The sequence below is a fragment of the Rhipicephalus microplus genome, chromosome X, assembly GCF_043290135.1.
Source record: "Rhipicephalus microplus isolate Deutch F79 chromosome X, USDA_Rmic, whole genome shotgun sequence".
NCBI classification, from domain to species: Eukaryota; Metazoa; Arthropoda; class Arachnida; order Ixodida; family Ixodidae; genus Rhipicephalus; species Rhipicephalus microplus.
Window position 1 is genome coordinate 408,925,642 of NC_134710.1, and position 22,474 is coordinate 408,948,115.

Consider the following 22,474-nt stretch of genomic DNA (forward strand, 5'->3'; position numbering starts at 1 on the left):
ATACGCTGGTTTTGGGACGTTAAACCCCACATATCAATCAATCAATTCTACTCTCTGATTCATCATTTATTTGATCGATTTGTGGAGGTTAACGTCCCAAAACCCCCTATGATTATGAGAGACGCCGTATAGTGGAGGGCTCCGGAAATTTAAACTTCAGTAAAACAAAAAAAATGCAATTATAAGATTTTCCGTATGAAATGAACTGCTTATTTGTTTTCGATTGAGGTATAAAGGTGATTTTTAATTCGACCACCAAATGATGGAAAGTGTGTCTCAATTTGGACAAAAATGACAATTTTGCAAAATTCTTCATTTTTTATCGTGAAGTTTAGCAGCTTGAAAGGTAAAAAAATTTTTCTTCAATATATATCTTCTTTGTAGTAAGTATTCACTACTCAGATATTCATACAAAGTTCACTATTGCAATAAAAAATGCAAACATAACACATTTTGACTAAGTTCTTGGAGGCGTATTTGGCAGTAAAATTGCACTAATATTACTGAGCTTTAAACACCTTACAGATGAAATTTACTTAACATATAGACCAAGTTTGGTATAGAAAGAAGAAGCGGTGCTCTTAAACTAAATTTTTCGAGAAAAAACACCGAAACGGCATGCCGTGAAGTTCAAAATGCAGCCACGTGAACAAAAATTTTTTCTCTCCGAAATATTCTTTAATTCACAGTTTTCACTGCAGTAAATGATTCCGATTCTTTTTGGCAAATTTGTGATGATCGCCAAAATAGCTGGGACGTTTGGCATGGAATGACTTTTACCAGATTTTTACAAGATAGTACACGGAAGAAGAATGCACCTGTACATTGTTTGTGGAAAACTATTTCAAAAAAGTGCAAATGATTTGTGGGGTTTAACGTCCCTAAACCAACATATGATTATGAGAGACGCAAAAAAAAAGTGCAAAGTTCCGATAAAAACAATGACTGTGGGCTATGAAAAATATTCAAATAAAGAACGTTAATATTATAGAAACTTTGTATTTTGCGAAAGGTATAGTGTTGGAAGCAGCTACAGCTACATAAAATGGTCGATTCTCCCTGGTTCTAATACGTGGGCGAAATTCAACAATTTATACAACTAAGAAGTAGAAGGCTGGATATTAAAACTTGAACTAGCTTTCAAAGAAATAACAGTTCAGCGCGATTTCATCGGCAGTGAAGTGGTGACAGTCACAACATTCTAGCAGTGTTAGAACGAGATCCAGAGTCACTTCAAGCAAAATGATGGTTGTACATGTTATGAATCGTTTCTGGACGTCACTGAATAACGTTGTTGCTCGATTTAGCAATGCCATTCCATATCACGGATGCATATACTCAAGTTGAAGAAGACATATTACGGTGTACAATATGTGGAGGGTTGTGGGAGAACTGAATCCTCGAGAGATTCTGCAAACACTGCCGAGAGAACGAAGGCCTCGCATGGCAGCACGTTTAGAGAGAGCGGGAAAAAAATTTGGAAGATCCCACGTACTTGGGCATCGACGTTATGCAAAGAATGCGGAGGCAAAGTGACCATGTTGCATTTTTTTTATTGAGCGACACGCCACGAAATCACGCTAAATATATGTACGAATGTTGTACGCACAGCCATATGTTGAAGAGTTGCAGATGTTTATATAACCAGTTATTTGCACTTAAACAACAATGCCACCTGGAACATACGCATTAGCAACACCAAAAGCTGCTACGAAGCGCTGATGCTCGCAAGGATGCTGGCCCTGGAGACTGCTACATAAATCAACTTCAGCGCATGGCGACTAACCACGATTGGCGTTAACCCGACGTGACAGCTGTATCAAAGGAGTACATATATAATTAGATAGGCAGCACTGCAACCACTACTGACGTTTCACGAAGATTAGCGTCTAGTTGAAAAGTAGTTCCGTGACCTGGCGTAGCTCTGCAATAAAGAAAGAAAACCCATGGCGTAGCTTTGTGGTAAAATGCTTCATTGGCACGCAGAATGCTTGAGTTCGATTCCAGCTGGGACCCCGACATTTATTCTTTGCATTCGTCGGGTCAACGCTGCTGATGTCGGGTATTAAATTGAATGCTCGCGCGTTAAAATTGGCCATGTGTGTTCTCGTCGTTCCTGGTAGATAACAAGGGTCAATCACCTGTGGCACATACGCGCATACCAGCAGCACATACCCGCCCATGGGTATGTGCCACTGTCTGGCGGGAAGTGTTTAACGGCGTAACCGACTGGACTGTGACATTATACATGTCTTCACCTGCGCGTCATATTTTTCAAACCATCTTACCCTCCCATGGTAACTTTGGTTCACGCCAAGTCAAGGGAGTGACCACGAGAGCACCCAAACGTAAGCGGCTAGATACATAGAAATATAGATACGGTCAAAGTCGCTGAAGTTAGACTCTAAGCCAAAAATGGCCAAAATGGGAGCAACGGCTGTTTTTACTCCTTCAGACCGACTGTTACTCTCCGAAAAGACCAAGCGGAACAAGATGGCCGACTTGTTCGAGAATGGGGGAGCAACTGTATTCATCTTAAGTTTGTAAGGGAGCAACGGAAGGAGGAACCGCTGTAAATGCTCTCGTCACGCAACGGTTACTCCCCGGCAGGACACCGCACACAAATATGCATGCCGCCCACATTGATATTCATGGGCCAGATTATTGTTTGTTCTGTGTGCCAAACTTCACCAAACCAAAACAGTGATTTATTTTAGCATCCGTAGATAATAAGATAGCAGCGCTGGCTGAACACAGATGGCCTGAGAATACAGTACGGTAAATACCTAACACACACAGCAGCAGAATGGAGAGTTGGCACGTCAAAGCGGACCGAACGCCGAAACACGTGCAAAACAACAATAAAAAAAGCCTAGACACGCCGTTCGTTCGCGAAGTAAGGGCGTCAAAGTCGATCAAGCACCGAAACACGTGCATAAGGAGGCCCGACACCCCCCCCCCCCCCCCCGCCCAGATATATCGGAGAAGAAAAAAAAAAGCGGACCCAGACGCGCTTTTCATCAGCCATTCACTTAGTAGCACGCTTCACCGTGTAGTTTGAGGGCAGAATGACAAATCTGCGCCATCTGCGCCCGCACGACAAGTGTGGCGCTAGTGTAGCAAACGATGTAAGTTACAAAGTAATATTTATTCAGTGTTTATGTTGACTAGTACTAAATAAAAATTACACTCAACTTTTTATATTTATTTTTGAGTTTTAGTGTACCTCAGTTTTTTTTTTATAATTGTATTAGGAGAACACACTGAAATCATTGCGCTGACGCCTGTGCTGCCACTGCTCGACGTTTTTTTTTTTTTTTTTTTCTGCGCAACTAGGTTCGCGTTCGCACTACTTACTCATTTTCATATGGTCTGTGGTCGGCGAGCACATGGACGTGCGAGCTTGTAAGCTATGTTTTGATCGTGTGTGTGTGTCGCAGATTTGCGTTTCTACTTATTCGTGATGAAGGTTAGTGTATATTTATCTTTATGGAGCGCGAAATAGTTGTGGATTTTGCTGCTGGGTGGAACAAACACATCGTAAACACGTCTTCAGCTATCTGCAAGCCTGTTCGCTCGTCGGACAAAGGACTGTGCATGCATCAGCGTGCAGGTGAGTGGCATTTCCAGCAACATTTAATGCTCTTACAATACATTGTTGAGTGGTTGCGCTATTGAAAGAGAAACGATTTGCTCTTATTCACCTTATCTATTGCTAGCCGTATCGGACTAAATTACCTCTATTACCGCCTGCATACCCTCTTGCTTCCCCTGTCACCACTGCAGTGCCAGTGTACTTTTGCAATTAAAAGTTCATTTCCGCAACACTACCTCGCTTGAAAAAACATTGGGGCGGGGTTGTAGCTGCATTCATACTGGCACTTTTCTACCATTGGCTTTATGTAATGTTAACGGCTGAGTGTTGGGGCCTTGGGCCGCATTTTTTAGAGATGTAAAGTGTATGTAAATCAGTAAGTGAACAAATCATTGTCGCATCACTTCACTGGCATAGCCAGGCGGTTGCGCACAGAATTTTTTTAGGCTGGGCGTCGGGAGCCAAAATTGACGACCATATTCGCTTGCCCGGCCTATTCACATAAGCAGACCCCCCCCCCCCCCCCTCCCCGCACGCCTAAAAAAAAAAAAATCTGCCCACATCACTGCGTCACTTGCTTCACCTCTGCGCTGAACGTACTATTTTATAAGCGCACCATCAAGCGAGCAGTTTACATATTGACAGAACAATTGGAGGAGGAATGACCCAAATCTTTCAGATTTCTTTAGTGATGCAAAACCTTAGCAAAACTGAATATTGTAAAAGACAATCATAAATTCTGTATGTTCTCGTTAGCGCTGTCATTATTCTGCATCATGAAATCTTTATGTGCTGTGAAAACTTGGCATGCCGTTGAAGTCACATATCGACGTTTATACCAATCGACGAAAATTTCGACAACCTCAATAACGCCGTTTGGGATTTGCCGCATGCACATAATTAGGCTGATTCCCACTTGGCTGTTCTTAACCTGACTTCACTGCTACCAAATGAAACAATATTTGATGCATGTCTTTTACTTTTTTTTCAGGGATATGACACAAATTTGGTTATACTGCAGATAAAAGATGCTCCCAACGATGCTAAAGTACAGAAAGCAAGTGAATTTTGGTAAGTGCAGACTTTTTGTACTACGTATATGAAAGCATCGCTTTTTAGGGGCAAACTGTGCATGTGTTGGCCAGAGGATAGTTCATTATGCCACATGGTTACACTGGCACTGACAATTCGACATGGCTCCGCTGGCCCGTGTGTGTGCTTACACTGCTACCGTTAAGATAAAATGTTTATGTTTTCATTGCAGGGATTGCTGTTTGTACTAAAAAGCCAACTGCCAAGATTTGTTTACGCTGGTACTCCTAAAAGTATGCTTTCCCTATTTACATGGATTTTGGCTTGCACAAAGCATAACACTTGGGCCTAGATTCACAAAGCTGTCCATGCGCAGGCCTTCATAACAGCATTTCTTGACTTGCCTTTACCCTGTTTTCTGCAAATGTTTCGTGGGTTTAAAAGTGCCACAGCATGTTGACCTCCCCCACTCTGAAATATTCGCGTTCAAAGTTCCGCAAGAGTGGGCTTAACTTTCTTGTGCACCTCTTTGCTAGTCCAAGATACTGAAGTGTTATGCTCTTACTAGAGGTGGCAGTGTTTCTAATGTTTGTATTTCCATCACATTGACCAAGTATGCGATCTTGGCTTGACTGGTAGCACATCCTCAACAAATGTCTTTGTGGCACATGTAGAAGGCAGTACAAAATAAATAGGCAGACATTCACACCGGGAGCTAACTTCTAATAATGCTTTTTTTTTTTGGAAACCATGGTGTGCTTATTCCAATTTGTCTAACAAGCAGTAACCTGTTTGGCTGTGAACCAACAGGACGTTGAACTAATAAAAGCTTCACATCTTGTTGCTCTCAAATATATATGTATTGGCAAGCTATCTGTGACACTGTCAAACAAAGAATCAGAATATCTGTGCATGCCTTAAGATATATTGCTTCGTTTACATATCTCGTGGCTGTGACTCGTCAACCGAGTGAACAAATGCACCCTAGTTTTCTAAATTTAAAGCATTTTTTGAAGGTAGCACGGTCTACATTTATTTGTCTATAGTTTTGTCCAGCCGTTTGCGTCAGGTACAAAGAAATATACTGAAGATTATCATGTAGCCTCTGCAAATGGTTGCTTTCAAGCAGGCTTTGCATGCTTGGCTTGTGCCTACAGGTATTGCACAATTCAAGACGCAGCAGCGTATGATAGAACAGTAGAATCGAGAGCAACTATGTGCACGAGCTAAATAAGTATTTTAACAAGAGCGGACAGTACGTGTTATTTGCCACACACATGACCTCATTTAGAATGCCCATTGGTGAATGGGCTCATAGAAATGTCACTCAGCTGTGTATAGGAAACAAGTTAACTGAACCTAAGGGTATCTTTAACTGCTACAAATGTGCCTTGTTGAGGTGCTGCACATTTTCTTCCAGAATATTGCTGTCTGAGACATCATGTGAAGAGCGTCTACCACATCAGCATTTATATGGCTTGCCAAGTAACGTTGGCCGAACCTTCCTTTTTTTCACATTTCGTTTTGCAGTAGACATCCTAGAATGTAAGCGCTGCTGCAGTGTGTGTGACTCATTGTTATGAATTGATTCTGGCATGTTTAACCTCACACTTCTATTTTTTTTCTTGCAGCAATGAGATGCTTCACATATGCCTGCGGTGACGTTCCGCTGCGCTAGCCTGATGGAAACACCAGCTGCGAAACTTGAGTTCTTCAGAATTGGAGAAGTTGCCCTTCTCTCACCAATGATGACACAGACTGCCCTATGCTAGAAATTCAAGATTGTTTTTCCACGGATGACGCAGAAAACCTTTGATGTATTATGGTGTTTGTTTGGTGCTGGCTGTGGTGTGGTGAAGTCTACTTTTACGTGTGGTCACACGTCGCCTCATAAAAAGAACAATAAAGCATTTATTTTCCTTTCAATAATGTCCACTTTTTGTGTTAGAAGCACCCAAGCAGTGCTCTTCCAAGGAGCTCTCGCCATGTGTTAAGCGTGTGACAAGCATACTCGAGATAAATACTCATTTCCCCAAGGAGTAACTGGAAGCATGTGCAGTTGGTTTTCAGAGAGTAACTGCGAACACGTGGGAGGAGGAACGGTAAAGAGTAACTGTTGCTCTTAGAAGAGCAACTGGTGGGAGTAATGGTTGGTTGGCAGGGAGCAACTGGTGGGAGTAACTGTTGGTCTGCAGGGAGGAACTGGAGGGAGTAACTGTTCATCCCCCAAAGGAGGAACTGAAAGGAGAGCAACGGTTCCTCCCTCTGCAGTTACTCCTTTTAGGAGAGTAATGGGAGTGGCAATGCAATTGCTCCCTGAAAGGAGCAACCCCTATACCCCTGTTGCTCCGTTTTGGCTTAGAGTGTAACTAAAAATTATTGGCATTTAAAATTAGCATGTTATATATATACGAAGGAACACCAATATCATGGAACTCATAAACCTTACGTAGCGACACGGTATTGCCAGAGTATATAGAAAACAGACCATATGGATGTTTGGCGAATACAGTAATAAATTTGGTGTTTGAGGTATTCGTGGAAAGCTTATTGTTGTCACAGCATTTGGAAAAAGAATACAAACGGGACTGCTGCAAGCATCAGTCAGATATTATTATAATGATAATAATCTTGAGTGTCGGCTTAAGGGCGACACAGACAACAGGCCTGTTGAAACCAGGCGGTGGCTTGAATGACTAGGCCCGGAATATCGGCAAACGAGAGATGACACACATATTGGAGAGCATGTAACGTAAAATGATCAGGGAAAGAAGACATGTACCTCTTTTACACTACACTTAAGCATAAGAAAACACAAGAATAAAACTAGAGGAAGCAAAACTACATGAAAAGCAGAATGTTGAGCTAAAGGTTGAGCAATTCATCAACAGATTATACCCGGCGTGAAAGATCCTAGATAAATAGTCACGCAGTAAGCGTTGCAGCATTGAAGTGATTTTAGGACATTTAGTAGGTTGCGTTTCGTTGTTACTGAAAACTCGCGGTCGGGAAGGTCATTAATAACAGAAGGAACATAGACCTTTCTAATAGTTTTGCCACATCGTGTTTTGATGAATCGTGCAGAAAAGCGGGAAGCGCTTTCTTGATATACGAGGAGCAATGCACTCTTTTTTAAACTCAGAGTTCCAGATTTGCCGTATTACCACAGTTTGAATAAAGGACGCTTTGAAAGAAGGCAGGCAAAGTAAGAAAATGAATTTATACTGTCTGTTAAAGTACGATCGTGAACAATGAATTTGAACGTATTTTTCTAAATGTTATCAAGCCGACACTACCATCGCGAGGAACAAAAAGCAAATGTAATTATTCCATAACGCAGGACTCTGTACACAAGAGTGAGCATAATGGTCCCTTTAATATTGGCGGCCGCAATTGATCTAATATTAAAAAGCAGCCACGAGATTTTTCGTAGTCTGCCACAAATGCAAGCCATATGATCATTACAAGACAGGTCGCAATCGATGAACACAACGTGATATTTTAGAGAATTACCATATGCACTCGGAGTACACACACTGGAAGCGCAATTACGGACATGAAATAATAATAATAATAATAATAATAATAATAATAATAATAATAATAATAATAATAATAATAATAATAATAATAATAATAATAATGACGATGATGATGATGCTGATGCTGATGATGATGCTTTAGTGTACATATCCATAAGCCGTACAAAGAAACTGGCTTGTCTTTGCCGGGCCTAGTTGCACAAGTCCTCGGAGATTTAGGTGGTGGTGGTGCGGCCTATTGCAACACCCCAATAACCAACCGCCCTACCTAAGTCTCCGAGGAATTGTGCGACTAGGTCAAAGCCGGTTACAGCGATGTGTTTATATGATCACAAAACTATTTTTTGTTTGTTTTTGCAAACAAACAGACGAATAAGTGAGACAATTTGTTGTTTGCAGGCAGTAAATCAAAAGAGAAGGAAGAAGGAACCAAGACCACATATTACATACAAGTCGATCATACTTAATGCTGTATCCCAGCTCAGAGAAGAATTTGTTCAACTGCTTTGTCGAAGTAGCCGCCCCCCCCCCCCCCCCCCCCCAAAAAAAAGTATGCTCGATCTCCCCGAAAAAAACCATGATGGGATGCGAAGCAGCAGTGGTTCTCGCGCCATTGACCCGGCTGAAACAGGCGTCGACTTGAGGGCTGGAAGAACGGTTTGAAGCGAAACTCAGTGTAGCCTTTACTCAAGTAAACGTTTCATTGAAACGCAAAGACACAGGAGGCGGGTTCAACTTGGTGTAAGTTTCATCGCACATAAATGAGCCGAAAGAGTGTTTCCACTCGACGTGCGGTTGCGCACGTGCGGTTGCGGCCGGTGGAGAGGGTGAATAGAGAGAAGTGTGTTGCGACCGGGCGGAGGAGCAACACCACGTAGGTGTGCTGGGAGCAGCCGGCAGCTGCTGTGGGTGAGAGTAACGTCAACGCGTAGCTCCGACTTGACCTACTTGGAATCGTTCCAACAACTGCGGTGGGCGGCACGTTAGCACGGAGACACGGGGATACAGCGTTATACAGGCTAGTCAAAGAGCTGCTGCGCTTTAAAAAAAAGTAAAACTCTTCAGGCACTTCCTTGAGAATTTTAGGAATATATGCAATTCTGCACGCTCCTTCATATCTGGCAGAAAACCGCGGTACAGTAAAACACAATCTGCACATAAATACGGCCACTGGGGCCGGGATCAAGCATCATACATGTTGCACAGATGCCAGAGACAGAAACTCATGACATTTCATGCCCTACATTTGCTTTGTATCGGCGCTAATGTCACCTCGTTTGGTGAAACAGCAGAAAAACAACCTTACGTCATCTAGTGATGATGCAGAAGCAAGCATTACGTGCTATTGCTGATGTGCCCTACAAAGAACATACGCATGATCTTTTTGCCCCGCCGCGGTGGTCTAGTGGCTAAGGTACTCGGCTGCTGACCCGCAGGTCGCGGGTTCAAATCCCGGCTGCGGCGGCTGCATTTCCGATGGAGGCGGAAATGTTGTAGGCCCGTGTGCTCAGATTTGGGTGCACGTTAAAGAACCCCAGGTGGTCGAAATTTCCGGAGCCCTCCACTACGGCGTCTCTCATAATCATATGGTCGTTTTGGGACGTTAAACCCCACATATCAATCAATCAATCGCATGATCTTTTTCTCAAGTTCGAAATTACGCGAGTTAACCACACATGAGTATCAGCCTGTGTTCCCTTAAACGTTAAAAGACTAAGGGTACTACTCAAATAAGGAACATCGCGAACTTGTTAGCCAACTAATCATCTCGACTAAACTGAAATACCGAATGATAATCAGTTCCACGACCACACACAAACAATGGCCTTCAAACTTCTCTATGTATGTGTCTTGCCTCAACGCTAAACAAATATAAAATACCCAATGAAAGCATGGGTTATGTTTCTAAAAACGCGCAACTGATGTTATGAACGTTAACCTTGCTTCTGTGTTTCTTGAAAATGTGCGTTTCTTCTTGATTTTAATCAATATATCCTTTGTGTTCCTATTTTAATATCGCAACAAGTGGAAGTTTTTGTCATGTTGCTGCTGCCATTGTACTGCAGGGATCTGCCTATACGCCGCTTTTATCCCACCATCATTGCTGTTTATGTATATGTTGTATCTATGTGGCAATAAAGTTCAAAATCCACTTCAGTGCTAAAAAAAAAAAAAAACCTAGCAGCCTTCGGGTCAGCAGCCCAGCACGGCAATCCCTAGTTCACAGCTGTGGACAGCTGTGCACAGATGAGCCGGCTCTGGTAATAGATACTCCAAAATAGTGCAGTGCGACATAAGTCAATATCTTCTGCAAGGGTATCATAAGTATTCCATGATTTTATCCGAAGATGGCGAGCCAGAGCAATATGACAGGAAAATGATCAAGAATCAGTAAATGACCCTGTATATAGCATGCATTGTTCTGCTTATAATTCATTGTAAGACGTCAAGCGCCTGTAATACGCCTGTAACGTGCCGTCCGTCATTTCATTTGGTCGTCACACTTTGAGCTTATTTGTGTTGTATATAGGGTCAAGACTGTGAGTGTCAAAACATGTTTCTTTAATATGATGATTGCGGGAGTCTTGACCAGATGTCATCCCGGGGCTTATACGGCTCCTCAAGCTGCGTCTTTTATATTTGCCCCCACAATTGTTTAAAATGGAAACTAACAAAGAACGAAGGCAAAAAAAGCATATGGTGACTGACGCTATGCGGTGCAACCTCGACGGCTTCATCTTCAGTCGCTGATATAACTGACGGTATTTGTTCAGGAGTGTCACCTCATCCGTTCACATGACATCGCAATGCCAGCCATACCAGAATGAGGTGTTCTCGTGCCCCTCTATACACTTCGTTGCACACACCAGGTGCAACCCCACGGGAACCCTTCTTGACGTGGATGCGTTCGCACCAATGAATAGTTCAATGATTGTACCCACGTATTGCCTTTTCTCGTTTTATAACGAGAAATAAATGAAGATGCTTTATGCCTAAGAAATAAACAACCTTCATTATCTGTATACGGTTGTCAACGGGCAGGTTCTCGATCACTTAGTGTCATTGTTAGAGTATCGTGGCCTCAAAAATTAATTCCGAAAGCGTATATAGCCGGAGGCATTCCCGGAGGCATTCCCGGAGGCCACGTTTACGACTGCGACATCCGAGTGCTGTCGTGCGCACGTGCACATTTTGCTGGCCGAACGTCTTCCATATAACTGCCGTCTGCGTTATACCTTACGTATGTAACAAAGGATATGTAGTACAGAGATAACAGGCGTGCCAATTTATCATGTATGTTTACCCTTCGTAATTTGTCGCATTATTCGCTGCTTCCTTAATCGAACTTGAAGGAGCCATGCTGCTCGTGATTCCAATCAGGCAACATTTTGCTTACTTGAGTACATGCGTGTTTGTGTGTGTGTGTGGGTGGGGATTGTGTGTGCGTGTCTAACGCGTATTTGTGCGCTACACTTAAGCGTAGCCCTCGAGATACACATCCTTCAAATTGCCGCGCTATGCGAAAACCCCTTGTTCGCACCTCGGACTTGAGGTCTTCGCGAAGGCCAAATTCAGCGACGTCCGGCTTAAAATCTGCTTCGCGCAAAGCAAGCATACACCTCGTTGGTGTTTCCCGCTCGTGGCGAGTTGTATAGTATCCGTTACCGCGGATGTTTTCTTGGCGCCAAATAACCGTAATCTGCGTGCGGAAACGAGACGGAGGAGGACAAGCCTCTCCTTCTCGCGTCATGTCGCACAAGAAAGCCCGCGGCTGGTTGCACCTGCGACACTCTCGCCGCCGCCAGGAAGCGCGAGGGCGCGACAACGAACGGGCTGCGGGCGAGCAACGCCACACCGGCGGCGCTTCTCCGAGGTGCGGAGACCGAGGCAACCGCGGCTCGGCGCGCCGGCGGCGGCGCTGGGTGCGCGCTCCGCGAGCATCTCTCACTCTCTCGAAGGTGTGAGGAAGAGGCGGAGGTTGAGGGCGCTCCGGAGCGCAGAGGCGGGCTGAGAAGCGTCGCAGGAGGCAGGGCGTGGCTTCTCTCTGACCAGTTGTCGAGCGCGTAAGAGGAGCGGTCGAAGAGTCCCCGCCCTTCGGTGACGCGTGGACGCGCGTTTTTCCCGGCGTTCCGCGGCGCGGGGTCCGAAGAGGGAGGAGGACGCGGCTGGGACGCCGGGTGGTTTGGGCCGCGAGGGAGGCGGTGGCGAACGTGAGAGAAAGGCAGACGAGGAGGAGGGCGAAAAAAAGAGGCGGCCATGGAGGTCCAGCGTGGCGGCGCGCCTTGGGAGAAGGGAAGAGAGGCTTCGCGTAAATCCCCCCGGCGCGGAGAGACGCGCGAGCCGGGTCGTGTGGCGGCGCGGCGATGGAGTCCCTAAGCGACCCGCTGTGCCTGCAGGATCTGGTGGCCGGCGGCGGCGGCGACCCGATGACACCGTCCATGACGCTGGCCACCCTTGCGCCGCCGGTGGCGATGCACCATCACCACCACCATCACCACGCCGCCGCCATGGCGGGTCACCATCTGGGCGGTGCGCTCAACACGGCCTGCTCGGCCGTACTGCAGCAGCACCACGACGCCGAGCAGAAGAAGCGAGGTGAGCACGGTGGCACAGCGCCGCTTGAGGTCATTGCGACGCTAAGAGTCGATCGACTACCTGTTGATTATCGTTTGCGATGCAGATTGCTATCGCTGTATACCTCAAGGAGCGATGAGGGAACATCGTGTGACTCCACGTTTATAGGGAACCCTGTAATGCGAGAGTTGCTAAGTCCGGCGACCTCGGGTCGCTTTGAGGCTTGTCAACTGCAGCTCGCGGGTGAAGTGCTGTTTCCCTAGAAGTACCACAGGCTACGAAAACGCGTCGGTCAATACCTAGATGCGCTGTCTTTAAGATCCCACCGAAATCCACCAAGCTACCGCTTGCCGCGCACGTTTGGCGTATAGCTACACGTGGGTGGAAAAGATCAATCAGCTGTGGTGTCGGAATGTGATGGGGTCGTACTGGAAGCTCCAGAGCTGCTTTCGTGAGCGCCCAGTTTCTTACGAAAATTCCTGAGGGCATGTGCTGGTCGTTTCCAAATCTGTCTAATTTCGCACAACCACTGTTTCGAACAGGAAGCACGAGTGAGCATTGTACTACATCCCTGAGGACATACACTGTTTCCTGCGAAGTCCTTAAATTTCGTGGTGCCTGTCACTAAAGTGATTCTATATTTGAACAAGACTCGCCTTTTCGATGAAAAAGCATGCCTATACAAAACCGAAACAGTTCTAAGTTATGTACATAATCAATGTGCATCACTTTCCGAGCTTTCAAGTGCGTGGCTGAATTTGCCCTTCTGGTGGTGGTGGGGAGTGGGTATACGAGTATCATGATATACGTGTCCATTATACCTCCTCACTTATCGGCGTTTCAAATTACCTCATTTGTATTGAAAGCATCATGTGTATACGATAGGCGGCTTTTGTCATCTGTAAAATAATCCATTACTGTCTATCTGTTCATAAGTTATGGAGATAACACATGCCAGCTCCATGGAGATTGCGACGTGGTGAAGCTGCGCTGTGGAGTACGCAGTTGAAGTGATGATCCGAATAGCTTGCCTAAGATGGCGCCGCCAAGACGAACCTTAACGCGTTGTTTGTTAGGCTCTTGTCTATGCGTTTCATTTTCTCGCAGGAACGCGTGATCACTATATTGGTGGCATACGTAGGTACTTTTTTTGCGTCTTCCACAAAAGGACAATATGATTTTTATAAAGTGTGTACGTACTTAAAGTCTACATACACTTGAATTAGCCTTCCATAATTGCTTGTGTTGAGGCGAGGTGGTGAGAAACGCCTTCTATTACGATCTTTCTTGGTTGTCAGGATTTTCCGCGATATATAGTTGTATGCTGCAGGTGTGTTTCCTATTGCATCATCAAGTGTTATATGAGAACACCCTCAAGCATTGCTGCTCGCATATATATTCAATTGAACGAAGGCAGTTCTCCTTTCTGCATGAATTGTACGTAGCATCAAGCGTAAACGTCTTAACATTGCTCTGTGAAAACAAATCATTCACTGCAGTCGTGGACCGTGCTGCTACGGGCCTTGAGAAGACTTTTAAAATCCGTCGACTGCTTTGTTCACGCTATGCTCTTACGTGTGGTTCAGTCAAACGCAGCGCAGTAAATGAACCAATACGCAGATGGACTGCCACTCAAGGAATACTATGCAATATACGCAAGCGAAAAACGCTTATCGGTATCACCATATATGTCAGTGTAATTTACCATATAATGCATGAGTTCACAGTTCATTGCTGAACGTGGCTTTCGATGATATTATGTAAAAACAAAATAATGTTTATGTAACTACGCGACGAGTACCTACTGATTTTGCTGATACCCCTTGATAAGTCTGGCAATGAGCATGAAATAAGGTCGATGTTTGCACCACGAGGTGACATTTTAGCAACGATCCCAGAAATGTTTATACAATGACGCATGAAAAACATTTGGGTGGCAGTTCAGTTCATCCTATGCACATTCAACAGCCATAATGAACGGTGTGTGCTCGAAATCGCAAGAGATAGAAAACAGAGAGCAAAACACAGGCACAGCTGAGGCGCTCCTGCAGAGTGCCCCAGCTGAAATGTTTACTTATATGCATACCACACGTGCACCCAACAGGTTGACATAAACTGTTGCATTTCAATTTGATTGTTCTGTCGTATTCAGGGCTGAAGCGCATGATGTTTCAAAAAGGCGTTGTCAGACCTGCTGTGATCTATCTACTATATATAATGCAAAGTCACCACTTCAGGGCACCAAGAAGCAGCCTTCCCTGTCAATTTTGCGAGGGTCTTTGTGTGCCGATGCTTATACTGATCTTTCCATACCAAAAGAAGTAAAATAGTAATTTTTGAAACAAGATGTGTGCATCAAAATGCTGCTTTCGTAAGTAGTACAACAAGATGATGTGAAGTGCGATGCTTTGAAGTGTACAAAACAGGGCACTGCAGATCACTTCATTGCCAGGAAAGAAGTTATCTGCAGTGTATGTAGAATAGGCTTCTTTCTTTACAATATAGGCGCATTTTCTTGCGTTTGTTTGCTTATAAATAGCTCACTCATATATGTACAGAAAGTGATCTTTATTTACCTGTCTGGGGTACACGTGTATACGCTTTTATACTATGTAGTGCTTAATTGTAAATGAAGGTTCAGCATGCCATGCATTTACCCGCGAGCAGGAGGGAAAGAATACGGTACTTTGGAAATCGATTCTTCGCGCACTTTCAAGAATGCCTACATCTTCTCTGGCTTTCAGTTTCAGACTCCTGATGAACACACGGATTTTCACTGCGAGAAGTGTACGCGCAGATTATGCTATGTTGCTTTTGCCCGACGCAGCGTGAATACCGGCGTTAAGTATTATTTTGTAAAATTAAGAACAAAAATTAAGATGTTCACCCCATAAAGTTCTTACAGAAGAATCCTGCTGAACATTTCGAGTGAGTTTTTTGTTGAATTCAGTATAATTACTGTTGAAATACATTTCTTTCAAGATTCGTTTCCCAGTCGTTCGCTGTGTACCCGCTCTGTGAGCATGAAGTTTCCATGAGAAGTGTCCCGTTGTATGCATTATTATAAAGCAAGGTGAAGCAGCCTGTTGTATACTCTGAGCTTATATGTAGTGGGAATTAAATAAATGTAACCTCTATACTTCATTTCACAATTATAGCGGCACATGAAGACGCACTTCTACAATGTCCTTTTGGTTTGTGTAACAACTTCGAGTTCTATCCGGAGTACGACTGAGCGTAAACATGCGTAGATTTAGGCGTTTCTGTGCGCTCAATTTGTGCCCACTTAACGATTACATCCTGCTGGATGACCCTTCCAGCTTCTTTGTAAATAACGTTGCCCTTGCAGTGACACTCCGTGTGAATTTTCGGCGTGTTTGTATATAATGTGTTTTGACATAATGTTAATGAGATCTAACAGACAAGAATGCCAAGGAAAGTATAGGGGAAGTTATTAGACCGAATGATAATGCAAATGTAAGAAACAAAAGTGGGTGAAAAGATAACTTGCCATGGGCAGGAACCGAACCTGCGACCTTCGAATAACGCGTTCGATGCTCTACCAATTGAGCTACCACAGCGGCCATCCCCCCAACCGCTTTATTGAGTATATAGTTTCGAATTAAACATGGAAGTGTCAGTCGGCGAGTGTTATAAACCTGTTTGGTGTCACGTAGCACGTGAACTTATTTCGGCCTGACAGCTGACCAATAGTCCCTCGTATACAACCTAACGGCACGAAGTCTGCCATGACGAGACCCTCGTTAATGAATTAAGGAAAGAAGTGCATACTTAAGGGCACGTTTTTTCGTGTTTTGACAAAATATTGATGAGATCTAACAGACAATAATGCCAAGGAAAGTATAGGGGAAGGTATTAGACCGAATGGTAATGTAAATGTGAAGAAAGAAAAGTGGGTGAAAATATAACTTGCCGTGGGCTGCAAGAGAACCTGCGACCTTCAAATAACGAAAAAGTTATTTTTTCACCCAATTTTCTTTCTGCATGTTTACATTACGACTCGGTCTAATAACTTCCCCTATATCTATAAATCCTTGTATATATACTGCGTAACCTAAAGGTAAACGGTACTATGGCGCGTTTAGGTTGTGCGTATTTTGCCGAGTCCTTATAATTCAATTTCCCTTGAATGGCACGCTTGTTTAAATGCCTTCTTCAGAAGGGACAACCATAAAAGCTGCATTAAAATTGTAATTGACAAAGGCACTAATTGGCATAGCTAATCACACCCCTACATTATATAAATAGTTCCAGAGGTTCTTTTCTGTGTTTAGAATTTCGTAGGTGTCTATGCCCCTTCTTGTGATGCATATATTTCAGTGACTGTAGAGGTATAACTTTTTTTTCATCACTGCCAGTGTAAGTTTGAACAAATATGCCTGTACACCGAACGTTCTCCTCGCAATAATGTTTTTGGGAGTTCCCCATGTTCATTTTTCGGATCGTCTATAGCACCCTTTCGCCCCCCCCCCCCCCCCACCTATTCACCTCTGTTTGGTGGTTACCATACATGTGGTCATGTGTATTCTCAATTTTTCGCTTTTTTTTTTACTTTTTAAGACTTGTGTGTGGAGAAGACGTTGAATCGTGTGCGATTCCAGGTGTCTTCACTTTTTGGCTAAGAATGCATGAAAAAAGAAATGAACAAACGGGCGAAAAAACGGAAAAAACGAAGATTCGCTTGTTTAAAAAACACACGCAAACACAAACATGATAAGACAGTCTTGAATGCACCGACACGTCAATTAGGTTGATTTCAATCTAACTTATAATAGTGAAGACACACAAAATTCCTGATGCAGCAGTACCACTCGTTTTAATTTGCACTCTGTACAGTATAGTAATGTAACATCATAGGTTGCATCAAGATCCCTGCCAATGGATTTTCACATGTTGCGCAAACTATTGCATCCATAAAACATCATTCAGTCCTTCTAATATAGCACTGCTTTTGGAGGTTGGTAATCCGGCTTCTTCGTTCTGTTACTTAACACATATGTGATGCTATAATAATCGAATAAATTATTTATTGGGATGAGAGTGCCCAAAAATAGTCACTGAGTCAAATCACAGAAGGCTGAATCAGCCTCACGAAATTCCGTTTTTGTGCCAAAATGATTGAACCTTTCTGCACAAGAGCCGTATGAAAATGTGACTCAGTTGAGTTCAAGCATGTACGAGCACTAATGTTCCGGAACAGTGCACCATGTGTGAAATGCGTATTCATTAAGATTGAATATTTGCACGTCACTCAAGGAAGCGCCAGCTTGCCCGTATCAGTGTGCAGTGGATGTAGGCACCCAAACACGATGAGCTTGCTGTGAATGTCGAGCCTCAGATTCTAGTGACGCGTATTCACTTGGCAAGTTTGGCCATGCATCGAGTAGCCTGTATGTTATCATAGTGTAATAACGGTAGTAATAGACGTTCATTCACACCAATGAACTAACTAAATCAGGTTGTGTATATAGGTAGCAATCCAATATCCAGAGCATCAGGAATTATTGTATTAGGAAAGCGAAAAAAATGAATCGTATAATATCCATATATGCTACAATAAATACAAATCCAAAACTAAAATTGGCGATAAATAAACACAAGGCGTATATATATACTTGAGAGAATGTCATCAAAGTTTGCCCCTGAATGACACGTGTATTTCGCTCGTTCACTGTGCCCAAGAGTCTGCTCAAACATTTGCCAACTGCTTTTATTCGACTTTTTTTCTTATCCAGGCCTTCCTAGGTGGTTAGCAAAGCTGCTAATCTCCCACACTCATGTGGTCGTATGGCACAGAGAGCAATTGAGATGTTACTAGGAGCAAATGTACCAATGCACCAGGTATTCATTTATACACTGCGCAAAAGAAGATCAAGACAAAAGAAACAAAACTACTGAACTGTATCACGTGTGCATGAATGGACCATTACGAAAAGGGCACATTATTGCACTGTATACCTCTACCGGAAACAAGATAAGCGAGCGACAATGCGCGAAAGCAGTTTTATAGGCACACTATTGCAGCCCTGTACCAAAGCCGCATCATTGTATAGTGTAAACAACGTTACTGTACCAGAACAGTACCGGAAATTTGTTCTATTTCACCGTATACCAAAAGAGAAATCAATCTTATAAAGAACGAAAATCAATGGCACTATATGAGCAGTTGAAAGTGTTTTTAAATATACCATGAAGTGACAACTCAAGAACACTTCAAGGTAGCAGAATCACTTAGTGTATGATTTATCACGCAAGTGCATACTTACGCAGTGATGAACTAAACAACACATAGTGAGCATGAGAAAGCGCTGTGCTGTTAACTTGAAAGTAATAACTTGTACCGAAATTGGCGTCCGTCTTGACTATACAGAAAGTGCCTTTAATAGTGTACTAATTTTACAGGGTTGAATTTCGACTTACGCGTTCGCGACTTATAAATTCGGGAACTATGGAGATATGCTGAGTCGTCTGAATCCTTCTGGCGGTGACATTTCAAAAATCACAGGTACGCACATAAAATTGAGTGCAGTTATTTGGCGTAAGCAAGCGAAGTAGCTGCCGTGCTACATGTCCACTAGTATATCTGGGGGATACTAATGCGGCCGCCAATGGTTACGGGTTTCCAAGGGCAACTGCTAGTGAATGCGTTTAATTACGAGTTGATAACTACATTCTCGTTCGCGAGCGGGTATAATAAGGTAGCAATCGTTTTCCCGCTTCTTACTCCAGGAATAGCTCGTGGCATACCCTGACGCACCTTTTGTCATTTGAACGTATTTGCTCCAGAAGACGTTGTACACAGTGGGTTGAAAAAAAAAGTAACTTCGTTCGAGACAACAAGTGCAACCTAATGCGCAGTAGACGTCATCAAACCGCGAAGCCATGGGCCTGAAGTGAGGGGTCTGAGCCTTCAAGAGCTCCTGTTTGGATTGAACGACAGGTGATTCAACGACAGGCGACAATGGTGATGCTCAGGAGAGGGCACATTGAAGAAACGCAGATCGACCACATATCTTCATCCTGCAATAAACCTGGTGTATATTAGCTCCTCCGTCCAAGACTCAATCTGATAAGCTATACAAAAAATTGATGTTCCAATCGTTAGTACGAAAAAACTATCCCGTTGCTTTAGTTATTCAATGAAGCACTACGCAGAGGAGACTGTGCTCTCTTAAAAAACGAGCTAGAAAACTTCTTGTAGTCTACCGCGGTCTAGCATGAAGAAACGGCCGTAAGGGAAAAAAAGAAAAGTAGGAATTTTGTCGATGGTGATCTTCGAATACCAAACCGAATACAAATGGAAAAGCACCAGAAGCAAATTATATATAAACAGCTATATTGGAAAACATGTTCGAAAAATGAGCACCTGTCTTATGGTCATTATTGCCCTCAGTGAAGTTTCTACATTGAAAAATTTAATAAAAATAGGTAATGAACCCTCCTTCCAGACTTGGTGAAAAAGCGCATCCTGCGGAAGTTAGACACTGCTACGAACATTTCAGCCAAATCTTGCCGTCGAGGTCGTGAAGGATAGTTCAGAAGCGGTGCGCGAAGTCGCCATCTTCACAGGCGTCCTCTTTTCACACGGACCTGTGTTCGCTCCCTCCGGAACTACCAGCGCCTGCTGTTTATCACGCTATTTGCCAACAGCCGAAACAAATAAGGAGTGGCGTTTGGATCAGATGCGTTTGTTGTCACAGTGTGCCGCCACGGGCCGGCGCCACGATAGGGGCTAACGTTACACAGTAAGCGCAACATTCCGCAAAGGAATCACAACAGGAGAGCGGCCGCGTCTTGTCACGCACACTGACACAAGTTTTGTCCGTGGCATGCCTCCCTGCTTAATGTCCAGCGCCCTATTCGGGCCGAGAAAAAATAGAAATCCCGTGACAACCTCCTGTAATTTCCGTAGTTTCTGAAGACTTCGAGATTGTTTTGTGGCACTTAATTAGTGCGAAAATAAGCTTCAATGCTGAGGTTATTCGATGATTACTTCGAATAGTGGTCCAGAAATGGCATTGTGCCTACCTGCCTTTCTCTTTGTTTCGCGGGCAATCATTTGTAACTTATTTTATCGCTTATAATAATAATAATAATAATAATAATAATAATAATAATAATAATAATAATAATAATAATAATAATAATAATAATAATAATAATAATAATAATAATAATAACAAAAAATTTCAACATATTTACGAACTGAATGATGATGAGTGGAACCAAGCGTCCGTCCGTCTAGTGAACACTCAAAGTACAATCATCTCGCATCTTTTCATAATGTATTGATTATATACAAGTACCGTCATCTAGCGGACATTCCAAGAACTAAACGAGACGTGGCTACCTATTACATACATCGAGGACGCACGAACCACGGGTTTCAGCGCTTCGCCCCGTAAAAGTTTATCCCCTGCGACACATACCCGCCCTTACAGGTATGTGCCATCGGTGTGGTTACAAACGTGTATGTGGTTCTGGAGGTTAAAAACGATAGCGGGACGAATGAGCGACGCCAAAAAGAACTTCGCCTCTACTACTACTACTACTACTACTACTACTACTACTACTACTACTACTACTACTACTACTACTACTAATAATAATAATAATAATAATAATAATAATAATAATAATAATAATAATAATAATGTTTCCCCGGAGATTTTGTGTCCGTTATTACCCATAAATAACAATGCCAACATTGGCTACAGGCTCATAACCTGTGTAAATGTTGTACCGTATAGGTGTTCTGGTACTCTGACAAGTTTGCGCTGATTGAATGAGGGTGGAACTAGTGGAGCTCGCTGTCGGAGGGCCATATCTGTACAAATGCGAGCACGATGGGTGTATAAATCACGTAGAGGAATTTCAACGACTTGTTTTATAGAGCTTGCCAACGGATGCGATTGCAATACATGCACACCTACACGTATATACAATCTCTTCTGTCAACTTTGCGTCGAGGTCCACACGAACAAGTTTAAAATATTTGACTAATAGTCTGTCACGAGGTGATTAATACAGATAATGTACCAATGTGCAGCCGGACGCCGCCACGGTTTTTGCAATAACACGGCCGCCAGAGCTGCATGCCCGTAAAGCATGTGGTTTCTTTCTCGAGAATTGCAGCATGCAGGTCACCTCAACACTCGTATAAGCGCACCAGCGCCCAAAATGCAGGTTCTGTGAAATAGATTTAATTGCAATATACTCCATATTAAATATAACGAATATTCTATTGCTCTACGGAACCGACGCACCAAACAGCGATATACCATTCACTTTGAAAAGGCCCTCAGTGATGACACTTCCCCTCGCCGTTACCAACCGTCGCTGTAGACACTTCGCGTCGTGGCCGCTTGTCGACGCTCGCTCTTTCTTTTTCCCCAATGCGAGGAAAACAGAGTCGTCACTGGGGGCGTTTGCGAAGTGAATGGTGCAGGCTCTGTTTGGTGCGTCGGTTTCAGTTTCGCACACTAAAACTAAATTAGCCAGACTTCATCACTCCGCGGTGATTACCAGAAGCCGCTTTTTCAAAATTTTGAAGTGGCTATGGCCTATTCGTACGAAGGCCTTAAATTCACCCTTTTCATTCGACTTGAAATTTCCACTAATCGAAGAGTTAATAATGTAATTTTTAATTACTACGTAATTATTGTCAGTCCTCATCTGAAGGTACCTTCTGCCACAGGAAAGGCAGAAG

The 22,474-nt window shown here is 43.5% G+C and overlaps 1 protein-coding gene and 1 long non-coding RNA gene across 2 annotated transcripts in view; both read left to right on the forward strand.

Moving 5' to 3' along the window:
• The first annotated feature begins 3,383 nt into the window (after nucleotides 1–3,383).
• LOC142777399 (uncharacterized) lies at nucleotides 3,384–6,461 on the forward strand. Its single transcript, XR_012888072.1, has 3 exons — nucleotides 3,384–3,613; nucleotides 4,587–4,666; nucleotides 6,259–6,461. It is a non-coding gene; the product is annotated as an uncharacterized LOC142777399 (long non-coding RNA).
• Nucleotides 6,462–12,407: 5,946 nt separating this feature from the next.
• LOC142776483 (pituitary homeobox 3-like) overlaps nucleotides 12,408–22,474 on the forward strand; it is a 148,827-nt gene continuing 138,760 nt past the window's right edge. The window contains exon 1 of the mRNA XM_075880251.1: nucleotides 12,408–12,765. Within this exon, the coding sequence (XP_075736366.1) occupies nucleotides 12,534–12,765 (232 nt within the window). The 5' untranslated portion in view covers nucleotides 12,408–12,533. The remainder of the gene's footprint in view (nucleotides 12,766–22,474) is intronic.